General features: G+C 43.2%; 1 protein-coding gene across 1 annotated transcript; it reads right to left on the reverse strand.

Annotated features, from left to right (window-relative positions):
- Positions 1 to 1465: 1465 nt before the first annotated feature.
- amh (anti-Mullerian hormone) lies at positions 1466 to 23467 on the reverse strand. Its single transcript, XM_059992394.1, has 4 exons — positions 23338 to 23467; positions 21644 to 21764; positions 4632 to 4811; positions 1466 to 2579 (listed from the first exon to the last, which is right to left on the reverse strand). Exons 3-4 carry the CDS (start codon positions 4733 to 4735, stop codon positions 1622 to 1624), a joined length of 1062 nt encoding a protein of 353 aa, XP_059848377.1. The 5' UTR covers positions 4736 to 4811; positions 21644 to 21764; positions 23338 to 23467; the 3' UTR covers positions 1466 to 1621.
- Positions 23468 to 23716: the final 249 nt, after the last annotated feature.

Raw genomic sequence — 23716 nt, forward strand, 5'->3', positions numbered from 1 at the left:
ATTTCAAAGACTCCAAAAGACAGTGAGATTTACATAAGTAAAGTTTTATTATTAATTATTAATGTATAATAATGAAAAATACAAAACATATAATAAAAGCCAACAAGAGTCTTTCCAGTTTCATTGGCAGAAGATAATATTATTTTCCATGGAATGCTTACGGAATGTTTCCCTGTCTTTAACTGTTATGTTTTCCTCTTTGGAGCAGCGCCTTGGTCTGCAGTAGCCACTGGCCCTGAGATGATCACCATAAGACCATTATACCTTCAGGCATGGGAGCAGAATTAGGCCATTACTGGAAAGCATCAAAGAGTAACACTTCTCCCAACAGTCGGTGAGCTCTCAGTGCTTTCTGCTTCCCACTGTGGTTTGGACAATACCACATGCTTGATTTCTAGTTTTCCACCTTAATTCCATTTCAGAGATACTACAGAATAGCAAATCACCGATTCAAAAGCATTCCGTAATTGACAACTCATTAGAGGAGGATACAGGGACCAGTTAAGAGCGTAAAACTAATAGGTGTGAATACTCAATTTAGAATAAGTTGTCCAAGAACTTTCATTTATAAGCCATTAAATTATGGAAAGGTTACATGATATACAGGCATATTAACTGTATGCGTATGTGTGCGTGCGTGTTAGCCCGTAGCCGATTTCTAGTCTGTATTTTCAGTTGTAGCATCATCATATTTAGGTTCAATGTGTTGACTTACTCTTTCAGGGGATGCCTGCAAGGCTGCACCAAATTAAGCCTCTTTTCCAAGCGATTGAGCTCAGTCTAACGTTACTTATTGAGCAATGTTCTCCCGAGACTTCCGCGGGTTTCCAATATGATCATCTTTAAGTATTCTGTTAAGATGTGATTTAGACACACACAACTATACGCAGGCATGAAAACAGACACATTTACACACACACACACACACACACACACACACACACACACACACACGCACAAGCACAAACACAAATATGTACACATGCAAATGCACACACTCACATTCACACTCAATAAACACACACACACACACATGCTGTCACAGATACAGTAAGCAGACATGCAAATGCACTTTGCACGCAATGCACACTCAGGTATACTGTACACACACACACAAACCACTAGCAAGCTTCCTTTGGAATTGAGATTTTCTGCTATATGTGACTAACAACTGCATGTCAGCAAATGGGAATAAACAGATTGGTCTGAGGACCCATTGTGAAATTTAGATCATCACTTGTTAGATTTGGGGTCTCACAGAAATTTAAAATTTCCTCTGGCTTGTTACATTTAACAAATCATTATAGCCTACTTTCTACAGAGAATTTTGATCTAAATTTAGAAAAAACTAAATTAAATGAGAGGCAGCAATCTTAACTTCAAAATTCATGTCAACAATTTTCATTGAGAGTTTATGAAATATTTGAGCTTTACGTTTCTGATCTATTTGAAAACAGACCAAAACTCGACAGTTGCAGAATATGGCCATGCTAACATATGATGTACTGTAAGATCATACGCAGCTTGGCTGAGTAAAATGTCACCATAAATGTTCTTAATATAGATATACACTGGCTTTTCCTGATAATATTTGACTCATGAGACAGCCGCATTGCCTGGGTCATCTGCACTTACATTCCTCTGCCACCATGTTCTTGTACACGGTGATCATGCTGCTTTGGTCACTGACGACAGCCAGGAGCAGTTCAGAGTACTCCACCGGAACACAACACGGCTCTCGTTTTGTCGGAAGCCCTTGCTCCTGCATCTTAATGAGCAAGACAACATGATTAGATACATTCCCCGTCAAGGGAATACTGCAGGACCCAACACAATTGTGTATATTGTACAATTTGGGCACCAAAATCCAATCGTAGGACAAACGCTCAAAGTCGATGCTGAGTTCCTCTAGTTTGCAGATGGACCGGTTGGTTGCACTCCTGTTCTGTCTGAAAATTTTTTGCCTCTTGTCCCAGAAGGTCTTCACTGTCTGCAATGTCTTCAGCAACAAGAAAGTATAATAGGTCTTTTGCCTTCGATTTATCTTCTTTGAGCCATCCTGAGGCGAGATATTAACTTGAGGGAACTCGGGAAGTGGAAAGGGATAGTTGCACTCATTCAGCAGATGAATCAGCTTCTTTAGAACCTTCTCCTTCTGGAAAACGGGGATCTCCAGGACTTTATTAATGGTGCTCTTCAGTTTGGTGAGGAACAGGTGTTGTATCTTTTCCTCAGTTTCCCCAACATTTCCATGTTCGATGATTTGCTCCAAGAAGTTCTCAGCATTCTCTGGCAACAAAAACACCAAAGGCTCCTCAGACTGAACCAGCAGCTCCAGGACGTAGGCATTAGAAATATTCAATGAGTGGTGGGGAAGGCTTTCAATAGTTTCTTTATCAAGGTGGAGCACAGATCTGGAATTCTGGTCAGTGGAGTAATCTAACACTACATTCAAAAACCGATTGAGTTGTCGTAAGAACTCTCGCGGAGACCCTTGACTTGAGGATGCCGAGTGAAACGGTAAGTCCAATGTTTCCAAATGATCATCCTCTGCTCTCTTAACCATTCTGGAAGCTTCTCTGAAAATAGAATTGACTGGATTAGGCTTCACGTACTCAAAAACATACCTCTATAAAGCCCACTTCAAAGTTCATAGCAAATTTATTATCATAGTACATATTTGTCGCTTTGAGATTCTTTTTCTTGGGGGCATCCACAGTAGAACAAAGAAGTACGATAGAACAAAGAAAACACACACACACAAACGCAGTGACAAACAACCATTGTGCAAGTACAAAGATAAATAAAATATATATACAAACAATATTGAGAACTCTTGATATCCTTGGCATTCCAAATGAACAAAGCATCCACTATGACAACCCTTTCTGCTTATTCCATAGAGTCATAGAGCATTGAAACAGTCACTTCAGCCCATCTGGTCCCTACTGACTATGTTCCCCAAACAGCTGGCCCCATCTGCCCTCATTTGGCCTATAACCCACTCTATAACCTCATTTGGCCTATAGCCCTATAACTCTGCTGTCCATGTAATTACCTGGATGAATTTTAAATGTGCCCACCTCAGCTACTCTTTCTGGCAGCTCACTCCAAATACGCACAACCCTTTCCATGAGAAGCTGCCCCTGATGTCCCTTTAAATCTCTCACCTCTGATCTTAAAACTATCCCTGCAACACATATAAAGTGCTGGAGGAACTCAGCAGGCCAGGCAGTATCTATGGAAAAGAGTAAACAGTTAATGTTTAGGGCTGAGACCATTCATCAGGTAACCTATGATTAAACCTATCCCTTCCCATTTTTAGAACCACCTCCCTGGGGGAGAAAAGGTTCTGCACTTTCATCACTCTCATGATCTCATCAGGTCACCCCTCAATCTTCCAATTTCCAAGGAATGAAGTTGGAGTTTACCCAACCTCTCATTGTATTGCACTGATCTACTGCTGCAAAACAATAAATTTCACGACATATGTCAGTGATAATAATAATAACCTACATGTGCAGAGACATTATGGATAGATACAGTACTGTGCAAAGGCCTTAGGCGTGTATATATAACTAGGGTCAACATGGAGCAGAGAGCTTTGGTAAACCTGGCAGGAGCAAAGGCTGTTGGGAGTGGCGAGGGTGGAGTTCTATGGGAAGGATGTGGGACAGATGGCAGAGAAGGAGTGCCGGGGGGTGGGGGGGAGCACCGCGGGTGCAGACACACCCAACCCTGAGAAACCAGGCAAGGTCGCTTGATTCCAAACAATCGGTTTAATGATTTCTCTGAATGTCTCTCTGGTGCTTCCCATTCCCTTCCTTCTCCCTTCCCCTTTTCCCAACCATGATTCCCCTCTCCTTGCCCCCTTCCCACTCTCAGTCCACAATAGAGACCCAGATCAGAATCAGGTTTATCATCACTCACATATGACAAGAAATGTGTTTTTTTTTGGAGGCAGCAATACATGTAATCCATAAAATTACAAGAGTATTGTGCAAAGGTCTTAGGCACCTGGGCTACAGTATATATATGTGTGCCCAAGACTTTTGCACGGTACTCTAGATGGACAGACAGTCAGACAGATAGATGATGGATACAGTAGATCGATAGATAGTTAGGTAGAGCAAAAAGGGAATAACAAGATAGAGCTCATAGATTCAGGGACCTTTCAGAAATCTGGAGGTTAATGTTTTAAAATATTGAATATGGATCTCAAGCTCCTGTACCTCCTTCCCAATGGCAGTTATGAGAAGAAGACATGTCCCGGATGGTAAGGGTCTTTAACGATAGATCCCACCTTCTGACAACTTGCTTGACGGGGGGGAGGTTCATGCCTGTGATGGAGCTGGCGGAATCTACAACCCTCAGAAGCTTCTCACAAACCTGTTCACACAGCTATGCAGAGGGAATCTCAAATTAAGGTATAACTAAAATAATATAATGAGCCGAAGAAGCTGTTCCTGGATCATTGAGTGTGGGTCTTCAGGCTCCTCTTCCTCCTCCCCGATAGTAGTAAAGAGAAGAGGGCGATGAGGGTCCATAATGACGGATGCCACATTTGCAGTGCTCATGGCCAAGGGGTTTAAAAAAGCACATAGAGACACAAGATCTCAGCCCATACTTACTCACTGATGGGGGGCAGTATCTGTGTTTCCCTGGAGGAGGTGCAGGATGACTCCATGGGATTGTCCTTCGGCTCTCTGACGAGGAAAAACAAGGCTGGTGTCATCCGCGTGAATCGCTTCTCATCAAAGCCAAACAGCAACTGTTGCAACTCTTCCTTCACCACTGGAACATCTGTTCAACTCATTAAATGAAATAGTCAGATCCTTTACCCCAGGGCAGAAACATCTAACACCTGATTACATGAATTTAAAGTCCTAGTGCAGGACACACCTGCAGGTTGAGTCGGTGGTGAGGAAGGCAAATGCACTGTCGGCATTCATGTTGAGAGGATATAAAAGCAAGGATGGAACGCTGAGGCTTTATAAGGCAGTGGTCAGACCCACTCTTGGAGTATTGGGCCCCTTAGCTATGAAAGAAAGTGCTGGCATTGGAGAAGGTCCAGAGGATGTTCACGAGAATGTCTGGAAATTAAAGGGTTAATGTGTGCGGAGCGTTTGATGATTCTGGGCCTGTACTCACAAGAGATTAAACATATGAGGAGGGATCTCATTGTAACCATTTGAAAACTGAAAGGCTTAGATAAAGTGGATGTGGAGAGGATGTTTCCTATCATTGGGGAGCCTTGGACCAGAAGATACAGCCTCAAAATTGAAGGACGTCCCTTTAGAACAGAGATGAGGTGGATTTTTTTTATAGCCAGAGGGTGTTGAATCTGTGGAATTCATTGCCATAGATGGCTGTGAAGGCCAAGTCCTTGTCTGTACTTAAAGTACAGTTTATCAGGTTCCTGATTCTTAAGGGTGTCAAAGATTACGGGGAGAAGGCAGGAGAATGGGGTTGAGAGGGATAATAAATCAGCCATGATGGAATGGTGAAGCAGATTTGGTAGGTTGGATGGTCTAATTCTGCTCCCATGACTTATGGCCATTGAATCAGTTTACATGCTTTAACACCTGGCTGGTGACATCATGGTATGGTATAGCAAATCAAAGTTCAAAATGGATTTCAAAATTCAAAGTAAATTTGCTATTAAAGTATGTACTGTTTATGTCACCATTTACTATCCTGAGATTCATTTTCTTGCAGGCATTCACAGTAGAACAAAGAAACACAACAGAATCAATGAAAAACTCCACACGAACAAAGATAAGTAAGCAATCAATGTGCAACAGAAGACAAGTGAGCAAATATTAAAAAATACATAATAGTGATAAATAAATAGTTCAATTGGTAACTGTAACATTGTATGATGCAGGCAATCCTAGTCTTTCCATGACCATGATTGTCCTTGGTAATTTTTTCTACAGCAGTGGTTTGCCATTGCCTTCTTCTGGGCAGTGTCCTTACAAGACGGGTGATCCCAGAGATTGTCTGCCTGGTGTCAGTAGTCACATAATCAGGACTTGTGATGTGCACCAGCTGCTCATACGACCATCCACCACCTGCTCCCACCAGGGCTTCACGTGACCCTGATCGGGGGGCTAAGCAGGTGCTACACCTTGTCCAAGGGTGACCTGCAGGCTTGCGGAGGGAAGGAGTGCCTCACACCTCCTTTGGTAGGGACGTATCTCCACCCCACCACACAAAATAACTAGCAAATAAATAATATTGAGAATTTGTGTCTGTAGGTTGTGAATCTGTTCAGTGTTAAGGCGAGTGAAGTTACCCATGCTAGTTTAGGAGCCTGGTGGTTGAAGGGTAATAACTGTTTCTGAACCTGCTGATGTGCAAATCGAATGTACAGGAACATAAGAAGCTACAGGGGGTATTGGATTCAGGTAAATACATCACAGGCACATCTCCACACTATTGATTGTACCTACATGAGATGCTACCTCAAGAAGGCAACATCTGCCACCAAAGATCCCCACCATCCAGGCATTGCCGTGCCTCACGGCTACCATCAGGCAGGAGGTACAGAAGCCTAAAATCCAACAGTACCTGGTTCAAGAACAGCTACTGTACTTCCCTTCATCCATATGGTTCTTGACCCAGCTGGCACAACCCCAATCCATCATTAGGGACCCCCAACACCCAGGACATGCTCTCTTCTCACTGCTGCCCTAGAGAGGAAGGAATAAGGCCTCAGGACTCGCACCACCAGGTTCAGGAACAGTAAATACCCCTCAACCATCAGTCTCTTGAACCAAAGGGGATAGCTTCACTTGCACCATCATAGAAATTTTCCCACACCTAATGGACTCATTTTCAAGGACTCGTCATCTCATGTTCTTGATATTTATTGCTATTTATTTATTATTATTATTACATTTTTGCATTTCAGCAGTTTGTTGTTGTCTACACTCTGGTTGAACGCCCTAGTTGACAGTCGTTCATTGATTCTGTTATGGTTACTATTCTATAGGTTTGTTGAGTATGCCCACAGGAAAATGAACCTCAGGGTTGTATATGGTGACATATACAGTAAGCACATTGATAATAAAATTTAGCTTGAACTTTGAACCTAATCTTTGGAGCTTAGCAATGCCCTTTTCCCAGTGTGGTAATGGCTGATGGGAAAGGACATTCTTGTAAAGTGAGTGGAGCTAGGATTTTTTACACAACCTGACAGGAAGACAACAGTTTAATGTATCAAAGTATGTAAATGTTATCATGCACTACCTTGAGATTCATTTTCTTGCAGGCATTTCCATGGAATTTTTTTTGGAAAAACTATCCCTGAACAGGACTGACAAATACTAATGAGCAATAATTAAGTGCCTGGAATGCTCTGCTGGGGGTGGTGATAGATGCAGGTACTTTAGGGATGTTTAATGGGCTCTTCCGCACGTGCATGACAGAAAAATGGAGGGCTGTGTAGGCGGGAAGAGTTAGGTTGATCGTGGAGTAGGTTTAAGGCTCGGTATAGCATTGTGCACTGAAGGACCAGCACTGTGCTGGAATGTTCTATGTTTAAAGTTCAAAGTTCAAAATAAATCTTATTGTCAAAGTACATATATGTCACCATATACAACCCTGTGATTCATTTTCTTGCAGGCATTTAAAATAAATAAAATAGTAGCCATAACAGAATCAATGACAGATCGCCCAACTAGTCCGTCCAACCAGAGTGCAGAAGACAACAAACTAAGCAAATGCAAAGAGAAGAAATAATTATAATAATAAATAAGCAATAAATATCGAGAATATGAGATGAAGAGGCCTTGAAAGTGAGTCCATAGTTCGTGGGAACAGTTCAGTGATGGGGCAAGTGAAGTTATCCCAACTGATTCAAGAGCCTGATGGTTGCTGATGATTTTCTGTGTTTTAATGGTATGACCACTTTGATCACTGTGCACTAAAGTGGGTGTTTTTATTTGTTCTAATTGTGCTTTTTGTTTAAAAAATAGTTTTTATTTATATTTAATGTATGTTTTCCTTGTGAAAGCAACATCCCTGATTCTGTGTGCTGGCGATTTTGCTGCACACAAGTTTTCATTGGACCTGTGCCTATATGCACATGACAATAAACTTGACTTTGACCCTGAGTTAAGGGAACATGACCTTTGGTTCCCTGTCGGAAACTGGGGGACTACTTCATTGAGCTCCTCCACTCCACTGACCAAAAATGGAACTTCCCGCTGGCCATACATTTCAATTCCCGTTCCTATTCCTGTTACGACATGTCAGTCGATGGCCTCTTCTTGTGCCACGATGATGCCACCCTCAGGATAGAGGAGCAATACCTTATCTTCCATCTTGGTAGCCTCTAACCTGATGTTGATTTCTCCTTATGGTAAAAAAAAATTATCTCCCCCTCCTTTCTTCTATTCCCCACCCTGGCCTCTTACATCTTCTCACCTGCCTCTCACTTTCCCCTGGAACCCTCCTCCTTCCCTTTCTCCTAATGGACCACTGTCCTCTCCTATCAGATTCCTTCCTCTCCAGCCCTTTACCTTTCCCACCCACCTGGCGTCACCTGTCACCTTCTACCTATCCTCCTTCCCCTCTCCCCACTTTTTTATTTTGGCGTCTTCCCCCTTCCTTTCCAGCCCTGAGGAGTCTCAGCATGGAAAGTCAACAGTTTATTCATTTCTATAGATGCTGTGTGTCACACTGAGTCCGTCCAGCATTTTGTCTGTGTGGCCTTGGCTTCCTCCTCTGAGACATTAGAACTTGCTGAGGACCAAAAACTGATTTCTACTGCCCTCCACTGGTTAACTCCTGCCAATGCAAAGAATCCTGCTGAAGACAAAAATAAACCGCCAAGACATCTCCCAGCAGTTCGGGCAGCAAGTGTCGACAGAGAAATTAACGAAGAAGGACAGGTTTTAAAATGCAGAGTAGGGGTTGAGGGGAGAGGTCAAAAGGGTAGATCCGATAGAAGATCCATGATAAGATGGAAGCAGGGCGGAGTGAATCAGGAAAGAGATGATGGTTCGGCAGTGGTGATAGAATGAGGAACCACGGCCCAGTCCACCACAGGCTGGCCACTTCCCTCTGTGTGCCCCACCTTCACGGCGTGTTGCTTCAGAATCAGAACTAGAATCAAGTGTATTATTACTGAAATATATAGTGAAACTTGTTTTGCATCGGCACTACAGTGCAATACATAGAATAAATTGGTAGTGCAAAAAGAGAGCAAAACGGTGTTCAGTGTATTTAATATTTCAATAATAATTGAGTAATATTCTCAACATATTGCTTGATTAAGCATTTCTTGATTTTTTTACATAATTCATTATTGGTTATATGTAAGAAGTAAATTACTGTAAGTATAAATATTTTTTAATTAAATAAGCATTGCAAAAAGAGAGAAAAAAAGTCAGATCATTGGTTCAATGTCCATTCAGAAATCTGATGGCAGAGGGGAAAAATCTGTTCCTGAATCACTGAGAGTGTGTCTTCATGCTCCTGTACTTCGTGTCTGATGGCAGAGGGGAAGAATCTGTTCCTGAATCACTGAGAGTGTGTTTTCATGCTCCTGTACTTCCTGCCTGATGGCAGCAATGAGAAGAGGGCGATGGGGGTCCTTAATGATGGATGCCGCCTATTTCAGGCATCACTCCTTGAAGATGTCCTGTTTGCTGAGGAGACTAGTGCCCATGGTAGAGCTGACTGAGTTTAAAACTTTCTGCAGCTTACTTTGATCCTAGCCCAGTCGCCCCCCTCATACCAGATGGTGACGCAGCCAATTAGAATGATCTGCAATGATCTGTAGAAACTTGCAAGTGTTACACAAGAATCCATGGACCATTCAGAAATCCGATGTTGGAGGGGAAGAAGCTGTTCCTAAGACATTGAGTGTGGATCTTTGGGCTCCTGTACCTCCTCCCTGATGGTAGCAACGAGAAGAGGGCATGTCCTGGTCCTTAATGATGGATTCCACCTTCTTAAGGGGCAAAAGATTAGGGGTAACACGAGGGGGAACTTCTTTACTCAGGGAGTGGTAGCTGTGTGGAATGAGCTTCCAGTAGAAGTGGTAGAGGCAGGTTCAATTTTGTTATTTAAAAAAAAACTGGATAGGTATATGGACAGGAAAGGAATGGAGGGTTATGGGCTGAGTGCAGGTCGGTGGGACTAGGTTCGGCACGGACTAGAAGGGCCGAGATGGCCTGTTTCCGTGCTGTAATTGTAATATGGCTATATGGTTAAGGCATCACCTTTTGAAGGTGTCCTCTGCGGTGGGGAGGCTAGTACCTGTAATGGTGCAACAGCATCTCTCTCTTTTTTACCTTCTGGGAGAAGATACAGGAGCTTGCAAGCCTGGATATCCCAACTTAGGAAAAGCTTCTTCCCCACAGCTTTCATACACCCTTCCCATAAGCCAGCTGAAAACCAATACTTCAGGAAAGCTGACCACATCGTCAAGGATAACTGCCACCAGGGTTCCCAACCTGGGGCTCACGGACCCCTCGGTTAATGGTAGTGGTGCATGGCATTAAAAAGGTTGGGGACCCCTGATTGCCTCCCTGGCCATTCCCTTTTCCCTCTGCTGCAGATCCACAACCTCTCCAGCCAACAACACTGATAATCCCGATGAAGGATCTCTCCATGCTGATGACGGGTCCAAAGGAACGAGGAAAGTTGATAGAGTTTGGCACCAGCAGCATCGCAGGAGTACGGCAGTCAGCCGCCTTCGGGACTCCGACTCCCGATTTTTCCTCGGAGTTTTCTCCCAAAGCCTTTCCCGTGAGCTGGTGTAGCCGCAAGGCAGCGGAGGCTTGTAATCGGAGTTTTCCCTCACCTAGATGAGCTATCATCTGTGGTTAACGAGCCCCATCTGCCCGGAGCAACTGGTTTTAAGGTGTCAGTGGCCCTCCTTTGCCCCTTCTGTCAGTGAGAACAGCTCCACTGGGCATAAGGACTATGCCATACATGAAGGCCAGGAGATGGACTTGGTTGTCAGAGGCTGTTTGAGACACACACCATGAAGATCATTTGTTTAGCAGTGGGAGCTCGTCCCCACTACCACCCTTTAGCTACAAACTACCTTTGGATCTCCATATCAACCCTGCCCTGGAGAGACCAGCTTCGCTTTATAGTGCCGGACAAGCACGGGAAGCAGCAGTTACCGGTTACAAGTCATAATGCTCGATTGGCGTAGAGAATGGCGCCAGGGGTCGCTTCTGCCGGTGGGAGAGACCATCGTGTTTCACTGGACAGCTACTGCCCCCCTCAAGCTGGGCAGCCCCCAGCCAATAAGGTGCCATCCCGCCACAGTCAGTCTTCCTCATTGGGTGCATGGGGACAATGGATTATTCCACGAAGAGCTGACTGTAACTACCACACTAGACAAGAAAGAAAACAAATCGAACAAGACAACACCCCTCAAGTGGGGATGTCGAAATGTTCGCACAATGATGACTGGACTTGACCAAAACCTCAAGGGTAACAAGAATGCACGAAAAACAGCGGTCATTAACAATAAGCTACTAAGGCTCAAGGTAGATATAGCTACCCTACAAGAAACACGTTTGGTGGATTCAGGTGCACTGAAGGAAAGGGACTACACATTTTTCTGGCAGGGAAAGAACCGAGACAAGCCCCGCTAGCATGGAGTGGGTTTTGCCGTTAGGAACTCCTTGTTGCAAATGGTGGAGCCACCAGAAAATGGATCAGAATGACTTACGACTCTCCGCCTACACATCAGTCATGGCCCAGTATCTCTCGTCAGTGTGTATGCCCCTGCCTTGAACTCCACCTCTGAGGCAAAAGACATGTTCTACAACAAATTAGAAACCATTGTCAGGAATATTCCCAGTGATGAGCAACCCATTCTCCTTGGTGACTTCAACGCCAGAGTGGGACCTGATAATGATTCCTGGCTGTCTTCTCTTGGCCACTTTGGAGTTGGCAAAATAAATGACAATGGACAATGTCTCCTGGAATTCAGCTCCTATCATGGCTTGAGTGTAACAAACTCCTACTTTCAGACAAAGTCGCAGTACCAGGTCTCATGGCGATATCCACGGTCTAAACACTGGCACCAACTAGACATGATCATCACCAGGCGCTCTTTCATCATCTCTGTACTAATCACCTGTTCGTATCACAGTGCAGACTGCGATTCGAATCATGCTTTGGTATGCTGCAAGATCAAACTACGTCCGAGGAAAATCCATCACTCAAAACAAACTGGAAAACCTCGCATCACCACAACAGAGATGAAACAGTCAGAAAAGGTTGCCCAGTTTGCCAAATCAGTACAGGGTGCTATGACTACCTCCTCACGAGGAGATACTGCAACAGAACGATGGTCATACCTTCGCGACACCATCCATGAATCAGCACTATCTATCTTTGGAAGAAAGACCACAAAGAGCAGTGACTGGTTTGAGGCGAAGTCCAACCTCATGACTCCTGTCATCGAAGCCAAGCGTGCAGCTCTCACAGAGTACAAGCACGCACCATCTGAGCAAACACTCCAGGCACTTCGAGCTGCTAGAAGCAAAGTGCAACAGACTGCAAGGCAGAGTGAAAATGAGTACTGGCTCCAGCTCAGTGAGGACGTTCAGACAGCAGCTGTGACGGGCAACATCAGATCGATGTATGGTGGTATCAAGTAGGCCCTTGGCCCATCGCAGAGCAAGACAGTAAGGTCATCCAGTGGTGAAATAATCACCGACAAAAGCAAGCAGATGGAACACTGGGTAGAACACTACTCTGAGCTGTACTCGAGGGAAAATGTTGTTAGCTCAGCCATTGATGCCATCATGGATGAACTCGACTCCAAACCAACCATTGAGGACCTCAGCAAGGCAATCGACAGTCTGGCCCCAGGGAAAGCTCCTGGCAGTGATGGGATTCCTCCAGCAAGAGCTCACTCCTCCAACCTTTACACGAGGTCCTCCGTCAGCGCTGGAAGGAAGGAGCCGAACCACAGGATATGCACAATTCCAAAATCTTCACTTTGTACAAGAACAAGGGTGATAGGAGCGACTGCAACAACTACAGGGGTATCTCCCTCCTGAGTATTGTTGGTGAAGTCCTTGCTCGTGTAGCTCTGGCACATCTACAAACTCTGGCAGAACAGGTCTACCCTGAGTCTCCATGCGGTTTTTGCACAAAAACTGTCGACCTGATTTTCTCACTCCATCAAGTGCAGGGAACAACAGAAACCCCTCTACGTTGCTTTCATTGACTTGACCAAGGCATTTGACCTTGTCAGCAGGGATGGGCTCTTTCAGATTCTCCTCAAGATCAGCTGTCCCCTGAAACTCCAAAGTATCATCAAGTTATTCCACGATGACATGAGGGCTGCTGTTCAGAATGATGGCAGCTCATCAGAGCCCCTCGCTATTCGTAGTGGAGTCAAACAAGGATGCGTGTTGGCCCCAACGTTATTCAGCATCTTCTTCTCTCTGCTACTGAAGCACACATTTGGGACGTCGACAGAAGGCACCTAGATGCTCACCAGGTCTGACGGGTGGCTGTTCAACCCTGCGCGCCTGAGAGCAAGAACAAAGAAGGGAAAGATCTTAATCCATGACATGCTCTTTGCCGACGACGCTGCTATAACCTCGCACACCATACAGCAACTACAAACTCTCATGGTCTGCTTCTCCAAGGCATGCAAGGACTTCGGGTTTACCATCAGCCTGAAGAAAGCAAGTGTCCTTGCCCAGAACGTAGAGGAGACACCAGTCACTACCATGAACAATTACGATCTAGAAGTGGTCCAAGAGTTCACATACTTGGGGTCGACCATTAGCGACACTCTCTCCCTCGATGCTGAAACCAATAGTCGTATCGGCAAGGCAACATCTATCCTTGCTCGACTCTCCTCACGGGTCTGGAAGAATCCGAAACTCGCTACAAAGTCCAAGACTGCCTTGTACAATGCATGCATTATCAGCACCCTCCTGTATGGTAGCAAGACTTGGACCATCTACTCCAAGCAGGAGAGGAAACTCAATAGTTTTCACCCAGGCATCCTCAGCATCACCTGGAGAGACAAAGTCTCAAACTCTGAGGTCCTCTCCCGTGCTGGACTTCCCACAACGTTCACGCTTTTAAGACAACACAGACTGCATTGGTTGGGCCATGTCCATTTTACGAAGGATGGTAGACTGCCAAAGGACATCCTCTGAGGAGAACTAGCAACAGGCAAGAGGAACATTGGTAGACCCCAGCTTCACTTCAAGGACCTCTGCAAGTGCGACATGAAAGCCTTAAAAATCAACACGGAGTGCTGGGAGGATACAGCAGATGACCACAACCAATGGCAAGGTACTCTTCAGCAACACCTAGAGCAAGGCGAAGGAGTGATCCTGAGTCAGTTTGAGGAGCGGAGAGGTAAACGGAGAGCACAGCGGACAACAATTCCACAACATACAGCAACTATGACAGAGCCTGCTGTTCCAGGATCGGTCTCAATAGCCACAGTCGACGCTGCTCAACAAACCAGTGACTACCAGAGGCGTGGTATCCATGGTCGACCACGACCGACGGAGGCCACAGACACACTCACATGTTGTCTGACCTGCTGAGTTCCTTCAGCATTTTGAGTGCGTTGCTCAAGATTTCCAGCATCTGCAGAAAATCCTGTGTTTAATATTTATCATCTGTTTACAATGATTATATCACTCAAATTGTCTTCTTTCCCTTTCTCCATCAATTTCTAAGTATCTTTTGATGAATTAAAATGATCCCAAATGTTTTTGAGAAAATTATAAACACTGTCTTTAATCGAATACCACATTTCTGTGCATGTTTTAATACCAAGGGAACGAGTATTTGTTACAAACTTGAATTATTATTTAAATTTAAATTATCCTGTTGTGTGAATGTACTCCCAGTACAATTATAGCACTCATTTAAAAAAAAAGACATTTTAGTGTTTGTCAGATTTTGAGCTAGACTGTCACCTAGTGCCATACATACTTAATAAGAGCAAAAGACCATAAGACATAGGAGCAGATTTAGCCATACAGCCCACAGACGTCGTGGCTGAAAACCCCATTTTCCTGCCTTCTCCCTGAAACCTTTATTTACCCTGATTTATCAAGAATCTATCAACCTCCACCCTAAATATACCTTATCACTTGGCCTGCACAGCCTTCTGTGGCAATGAATTCCACAGATTCACCACCATTTGGCTAAAGAAATTTTCCTCATCTCTGTTGTAAATGGATGTCCCTCTATTCTGATGCAATGTTTCAATGAGATTCCCCTTCATTCTTCTGAACTCCAGTGAGTACAGGTGCAAATGCTCCTCATACGTTAACCCTTTCATTCCAGGGATCATTCCACCTTATAAAGACTGAGCATTACATCCTTGCTTTTATATCCTAGTCCTCTTGAAATGAATGCTAACATTGCATTTGCCCTCTGTATCACCAGCTCAGTCTGCAAGTTAATCTTTAGTGAATCCTACAGAAGGACCCAAGTCCCTTTGCACCTCTGATTTTTGAATTTTCTCCCGTTATGTCTATGTTTTTGTTCTTTCTATGAAAGTGCATGGCCATGCACATCCCTACACTATATTCCATCTGCCACTGCTTTGCCCAGTCTCCCAAACTGTCTAAATCCTTCTGCAGACATGCTGCTTTCTCAACACTATCTGCCACTCCACCTATCTCCATCTTATCTGCAAACCTGGCCACAAATCCATCGATTTGTTCATCCAAATCATTGACATATAACATGAAAAGAATCGGTCACAACACTGAAGCCTGCGGAACACCACTAGACACCGGCAGCCAACCGAGAAAGGTCCCCTTTATTACCACTCTTTGCCTCCTGCCAGACAGTTAATCTTCTGTCCATGCTAGTATCTTAACTGTAATACCATGGGCTCTTGTTTAGCACCCTCTTGTGCGGCACCTTGTCAAAGGCCCGCTGAAAATCCAAGTACGCAACATCCACTGACTCTCCTTTGTATATCCTGTCTGTTATTTCCTCAAGTTTGTCTGGCATGTTTTCCTCGTAAGGAAACCATACTGATTTTGGCCTATTTTGTCATGTATCCCCAAGTACCCCAAAATAATGGACAACATCTTTCCAACCACTGAAGGCAAGTTAAATGGCCTAAAATTTCCTTTCTTCTTCTTTCCTCCCTTCTGAAAGTGTGTAATTTTCCATTCTAGAATCTACTGATTCTTGAAAGATCATTATTAAAGCTTCCACAATCTCTTCAGCTAGCTCTTTCAGAACTCTGGGGTGTAGTCCATCTGGTCCAGGTGACTGATCCACCTTCAGACTTCTCAACTTTTCCTTAGTGATAGCAACCACACTCACTTCTGCCCACAGACACTCTCGAACATCTAGCATACCACTAGCGTCTGCAACAGTGAAGATACTTTAGTTTGTCCGCCATTTCTTTGTTCCCCCATTACTATCTTACCAGTGACAATTTCCAGTGGTTTGATATCCAGTCTTGTCTCTCTTTTACTCTTTATATATCTGAAAAAACTTCTTGTTTTATATGATTGGCTGGCTGATCTTTGTATTTCATCTTTTCTCTCATTTATGGCTTCTCTTAAATTGTCTTCCACTGGTTTTTAAAAGCTTCCCTCTAATCCCATTCATTTTTGTTCTATTATATGCCCTCTTATTTGCTTCTATGTTGGCTTTGACTTCCTTTGTCAACCATGGTTGCATCATCCTGCCTTTAAATTATGACTTCTTCTTTGGAATGTATCTATTCTGTGCCTTCTGAATTGCTCCCAGAAACTCCAGCCATTGCTGTTCACCATCATCTGTGCTAGTGTTCCCTTTCAATCAACTTTGCCCAGATTCTCTCTCATACCTTTGTAATTCCCTTTACTCCACTGTAATACTGATTCAATGAATGTAATATTCAAAGAGGAAATTAATTAGATTTTGTTGTACTGCAGACCATGGTCTCTCATGGGGACCTTGCTTGCTTGGTAGGTGGAAAGTAATGATGCTTTTTTGCTGAATTAAGTGGGGAGAAGGAGGGTCAATGCTTGCTGCTGCCTGCAGATGAGAGGGGAAAGTAGGGGGAATTTGGGGTTCTGATGATTTTTAACTCATTCTGTGGGGAACTCTTCTGTTTTTTTGTGGATGTCTATAAAGAACAAGAATTTCAGGTTGTATATTGTATACATTCTCTGATATTCAATGGAACTATTAAACTATTGAATAACAAGTTCCAAAGGTTTTGATGTACACATTCACCTTCTGTATCCAAGCATTTGGATTACTTAGCTTCAATCCCAAATCTGTGTGGAACACCTGATCTGATTCACAATTGCACCTTCTCTCATGGGAAGGTCATAGAACCCTAGAGCACAGAGGCATCCCTGAGGGATGAAATGTCTGCCATGGTTAGAAGACGAGCAGATACTCAGTGATTCAGGAACAGCTTCTTCTCCACTTCCCTCAGATTTCTGAATGGACAATGAACCCATGAATACTAACTCACTACATTTTTTGCATAACTTATTTAAGTTTTATATATATATTTACTGTAATTTAGTGTTAATTATTCTTTATTGCAATGTACTGCTGCCACACAACAACAAATTTCACAGCATGTGCCAGTGATATTAAACCTGATTCTGATTCTGAAGCAGGTAAGTTCAAGTTTACTGTCATCTGACTGTACATACTGTATGTACGACCAAATGAGACAATGTTCCTCCGGACCATGCAGCACCCACAAAACATATATCACACGCATCACATGAAACAAAATATTACCATAAATAGGTTAATAAAATATAATTCAGAAGGCATGTAGTGCACAGCACAGGTAGACAGTAAACAGTTAGTTCCCCGTCCCAGAGACGAGACCCCGGGTGTTCATTATTCTCACAGCTGAGGGGAAGGAGTTGTTCTCCAGTTTGGCCATCCCAGTGGAGGATTGGAGGAACACCCCTCACTCCTTAGTGGAGGAATGTGTGAATATGAAATCATTCACTGTTACAATAACCGGATTACCTTCGGGTCTTTAGCAGGATAATGCCAGCGTTCAATTATTGGACCATCGAGTCATAGAGCACTAGGCATAGAAACAGGCCATTCCTCCTATCTAGTCAATGCTGAACTATTAATCTGCCTAGTCCCATTGATCTGCACCATAGCCCCCCTCCCATCCATGTATCTACCCAAACTTCTCTTAAGTGTTGACATTGAACCTGCATCCGCCACTTGTGCTGGTGGCTGGGCATTTGTCTTTAAGAACTTGTCCATTCCATCCCCTCTCCTGCCACTGATTGTAAGGAGTTTGTACGTTCTCCCCGTGATCATCTGGATTTCCTCCGGGTGCTCCAGTTTTCACCCACAGTACAAAGACAGGCCAGTCAGTAGGTTAACTGGTCATTGGAAATTGTCCCATGATTAGGGTTAAATCGGGAGTGGTGGGTGGTTGACTCAAAGGGCTAGAAGGAGCTGTCCCATGCTGTATCTCGATAAATAAACCTTTATCCCCTCTTCTGTCGACCCAGAGACAGTAATTCTATATTTCAATCAATCGTTGGTCACCCTTGTGCTAGGAAGAGAATACTTTTAACTATTTGTCTATGAGATGCATCATATCACACTACGTCCTCCTTGTCGAACCCAGTGCAACTTATTGCAGGAATCTCTAAAGCTGGATCAGTTCAAAGTAATTTTATTATCAAACTACGTATATGTCAGCATGTACAACCCTGAGATTCATTCACTAGAAATACAATCGAATCAGTGAAAAACTCCACACAAAGACTGGCAGTGAGCAAAAGAAGATAAACTGTCCAAATACAAATAATAATAATAATAATAAATAAGCAAATAAATACTGAGAACATGAGTTGTAGAGTCCTTGAAAGTGAGTCCAGAGGTTGTGGGATTAGTTTAGTGTCGAGCCGAGTGAAGTTCTTCACGTTGGTTCGGGAGCCTGAGGGTAATAACTCTTCCTCAACTTGGTGGTGAGAGACCTAAGGCTCTTGAACTTCTCGATGGCAGCAGCAAGAAGGAAGCGAGGCCTGGATGGTGGGTGACCCTGACGATGATTGCCATGTTCCAAGATTGTGTCAGGAATACTGAAAGGGATTTTAGTGAATTCTGCTCACAGTTTACGAAAGGCCTCTGCCCATTTTACTGATTCCTGTTGTAAAATGCATGGGTATTGACAAGGAAAATGTGCTGTGATCGAGCATAGAATGTAGTCCTATAACAGTGGGATAGAACCTGTCCTTGAGCCTGGTGGTACGAGCTTTCAGGCTTTTGTATCTTCTGCCCGATGAGAGGGGGAGAAGAGAGAATGCCTGGGGTGGGTGGGGTTTTGATTATGTTGGCTGCTTTAGCAAGGCAGTGAGAGGTGGGGACACAGCAGGAACTGGTTTTCATGATGTGCTGAGCTATGTCCACAAGTCTCTGCAGTTTCTTGTGGTCAGGGGCAGAGCAGTTGCCGTACTGAGATAGGATGTTTTCTATGGAGCATCTGTGAAAATTGCTAAGGGTCCATGTGGATGTGCCAAATTTCTTTTGTCCCCTAACAAGGTGGAGGCGAATTACAGCCCCATAACTCTGGCAAGCTCGTGTAACAGATCGGACTGCACATCTGTTGTTTTGTCTGTGGAAGTTATTTCAAAGTATGATACATGAGGCTTTCACATAACTGAGCGCTAGCAAGCGATAAGTGTCACATCAAAGACAATCGCACGCCAAGTGAATCACATTCAAAAATTAGTTCAGTTTGTTTTCTATTAATAGCCAGTACAGAATTTACGGCCTATCTCCACAGCTGCTGATAACACTATTAAGCTTAAAGGTTCAAATGTGACTACAGTCCTGGCCAGAACTAAGAGCTGGGATCTCCCGGATTCAAACATCGATGGTGTGCAATGAAGTTAAACAGTAAGATGAGAACCTAATTTTACCTTTCAGGAGTCAGAAGCCACTTTGGTTCCTAGAACAGCAGAGTACAGCCCCTTCGGCCCACAATGCTGTGTCAACTTTTTAACCTGCCCCAAGGTCAATCTAACCCAGAGGTTTCCAGTTTGATGTCCACGGACCCCTTGCTTACCGGCATTGGCCTAGGGCATAAAAAAGTTGGAAACCCCTGATCTAATCCTTCCTTCCCACATAACCTTCTGTTTTTCTATCCGAAAGTCTTTCAAATATCTCTAATATATTTGTTTCTACAGCCACGTTCCCTGCAAGTTCCACTCTCTGTGTAAAAACCCTAGAGCTCTGTGCCGAAGTTGTAGGCACATATGTATAGCTAGGGTGCCTAAGACTTTTTGCACGTCACTGTAGTAATTTTACATATGGCACTGTACTGCTGCCACAAAAACAAACAGATTTCATGACATGTGAGTGATGATAAATGTGTTTGTGATTATGGGTCTCTGTTGTGGACTGAGAGTTGGAAAGGGGCCGGGAAAGGGGAATCATGGTTGGAAAAGGGGGGAAGGGAGGGAACAGGAAGCACCCAAGAGACATTCTGTAATGATCAACAAACCAATTGGTTGGGATTAAATGACCTTACTTGGTGTCTCAGGGCTGGGTGTGTCTGTACCCACACCATCCCCTGCCCCAGCATCCCTCCTTCGCCATTCCCAACATCCTTTGTTCTTGCCATATTTACAGACTCATTCTCCGCTCCAAGTTTACAAATCAAGTACGGAGCACAAGTGTTAGGCACCCTCGCTATATACAAGTGCCTAAAACTTTTACACAGTACTGTTCTCTGACATCCCCCCTCACACATTCCTCCAATCACCTTAAAATTATTATCCATTCCCTGGTTCAACAAAGACTAACGGTTAAGTTAGATCTGGATAGGATAGGGTGTGAATTATTGAATGAACTGGAGGTCAAGGATAAGAAGTCAGACAAAGGGAATTAATTGATTCCTCAGTCAATCAAGGCATCCTGCTAGGACAACAGATCGGCAGTACCTGTGTTGGAACGCAATCAGAAAGTCCACTGAGACTCAAAACAAATACCGATGTAACATTCACGGTCAAAGTTGAGTTTATTGCTCAAGTACACGTATACACAGTTGCAATGAACTTTCAGCATTGCAGGCACATGGTACCATATAGACATTATGCACAGTAAAATATAACTTAAATGTAAATTATACAAAATATGTTCTCAGGAAAGTAGATAATCATTCTACAATCAGAAAGATTACCTATGATTTTTTTTTACTGATTCTGTAAAATTTATAGAGCATTAAACATATTAATGAATAAGCAACACACACACAAAATGCTGGAGGAACGCAGCAGGTCAAGCAGTATCTATGGAAATGAATAAACAGTCAACGTTTCGGGCCGAGACCCCTCATCAGGACTGGAAAGGAAGGGGGAAGATGCCAGAATAAAAAAGTAGGGAGAGGGGTGGATGGGAAAGGTAAAGAGCTGGAGAAGAAGGAGTCTGATAGGAGAGGAGAGTGATCATGGGAGAAAGGGGAGGAGGTGAAGAGATAAGAGGCCAGAGTGGGAAATAGAAGAAGAGGGGAGGGGGAGGGAAAAAATTATCGGAAGGAGAAATTGATATTAATGCCATCAGGCTGGAGGCTACGCAGACGGAACATGAAGTGTTACTCCTGAGGGTGGCATTGTCATGACGTGATCAATTATTACTGAATAAGTAGGAAATAACTCACCATTTGAATGGTGTCTGATCTTCAGGGATACATCAATGCACATCTGCCCCTCTTCACATCTTCCAGTGCCTCCTCTAACTCTCAGAATGACATACTTTGTATCCTCGTGGAAGCAAACCATCTGAACAAGAAAATTCAACATTATCGATCAATTTTTAAAAAGTCAAAAATGGCGCCACAGTAGCGTCAAGGGCTAGCATGACCCTATTACAGCTGGGGGCACTGGAGTTTGGAGTTCAATTCTGGTGTAAGGATTTTATACAGTCCTCATTGTGTGCATGTGAGTTTCCTCCCACATTCCAGACGTACTGGTTAGTGGATTAATCGGTCATTATAATTGTCCCGTGATTAACTAGGGTTAAATAGGTGGGTTACTGGGTATTGTGTCTTACTGGGCCAGAAGGGTCTATTAGGCACTCCAAATAATGAAAAATAAAATAAAAAATAATGATAATGAGATGACAAGTATGCAAAATGTGGGTCTCTCACTCTGTTGAACGTTAAAGAAGATATGAAATGCCTGGTTTATTTCTGCGTGGAGCTTCATCTCTCCAGTTTAGTATATTAAAGCCTGTGGGATTTGAGACTTCATTAGCCCTGCAACAAAAGCCACTTCAAATTCGAATCAAGTGCAGATGAACCAAATGAGATTTTAAAATAAATCCATGAGCATGGACTACATTCCAAACACAGGCTGGATAGAAGCCAAAAATAAACCTACCGCAGCCGTACTCGAATGGTGCAGTGTCTGGGGAGCTGATGCTAGTGACACTACATATTCATTTCCCAGAACAAGACTGAGAATATAAAAACCCAAGAAAGATCAGTAATAATATGTTCAATCAAAATCACTTTTACCTTTGTTTAAGAAAGGCTCAGAATAAACATCATTAAGCTCAAAGTAAGTTTAATATCAAAGTATGTGTACCTGTATCCTGTACCTAGCACTGCCACTCTCTGGATTAGTTTTTGCTTCTCGCATCATCCTCAGTAAACTCTAGCGACTGTTGTGCATGGAAAATTTCAGGAGATCAGCCACTTCTGAGATACTCAATCCACCCCATCTGACACCAACAATGACTCCTTAGTCAAAATCACTTAGATCACCCTTCTTCTTCATTCTGATGTTTGGTCTGAACAACTACCTCTTGATCATGTCTTAGTGCTTTTAAACATTGAGCTGACACTTGATTGGCTGATTAGATGATTGCATTAACAAGGAAGTGGTCACTGAGCATATGTCATCATATACTACTACCCTTGAGGGCATTCACAAAGAAATAAAATAGAATCAATGAAAAACTACACACAAACAAAAAGTGTGTAAAAGAAGACAAAATGTGCAAATACAAAAAAAGTATTAAATAATATTGAGAACATGAGTTGTAGAGTTCTTGAAAATGAATCCATAGGTTGTGGAATCAGCTCAGAGTTGAGGTGAGCAAAGTTATCCACGCTGGTTCTAGAGCCTGATGGGTGAAGGGTAACAACTGTTCCTGAACCTATTGGTATGGAACCTAAGGCTCCTCTACTTCTGAACATTAAAGTTAATTTTGATATCAAAAATGAACATATACAAATTACATTTAAGAGTTTTACCATAAAATGAACTGGCATCTTATTTTGATTGTAAGATTATAGTATTTTAAATATATCACATATTTTTTGAGTAGTTAATTTAAAAATATCATCACCTGATATTCTTCCAAATGAATTTCACTGAATCTGAATCCTTGTTCATCTTCGAAGAGAAAGCCTTGGTTTCGGCCAAGGTAAAACACTAGCAGACACATCTCTGATTCCTCTATCAGCTGAAGCAGATCCCTATCCAATGCCATCTTGAACTGGAGCTGGAGACTGGATCCTTTCCAGCTTACTGTTTAGAAAAAGAAACAAGGGTTACATTTGGATCAAGGATCAACTTGACTCGCCATATACATTGACATTACAAGCATTGGGAATTTGCTGCGACACGCTTGGGCAGGACGCGACACGTAACAGAAAACAGCAATGTTCAACAATTATAAAGAATTAAATAAAAATAAATTTCAAATTGAAGTACAAATGTGGAAT

This window comes from Hypanus sabinus, chromosome 16 (genome assembly GCF_030144855.1).
Source record: "Hypanus sabinus isolate sHypSab1 chromosome 16, sHypSab1.hap1, whole genome shotgun sequence".
Taxonomy (NCBI): Eukaryota; Metazoa; Chordata; class Chondrichthyes; order Myliobatiformes; family Dasyatidae; genus Hypanus; species Hypanus sabinus.

What these genes read in the sequence shown, in the direction of transcription:
- amh (XM_059992394.1), bottom strand. Translation starts at nt 4,735, where the DNA reads ATGACACCAGCCTTGTTTTTCCTCGTCAGAGAGCCGAAGGACAATCCC. An exon ending in ATACTGCCCCCCATCAGTGA is followed by an intron (nt 2,580 to 4,631) that starts GTAAGTATGGGC and finishes TTCTATTTTCAG; the next exon opens with AGAAGCTTCCAGAATGGTTA.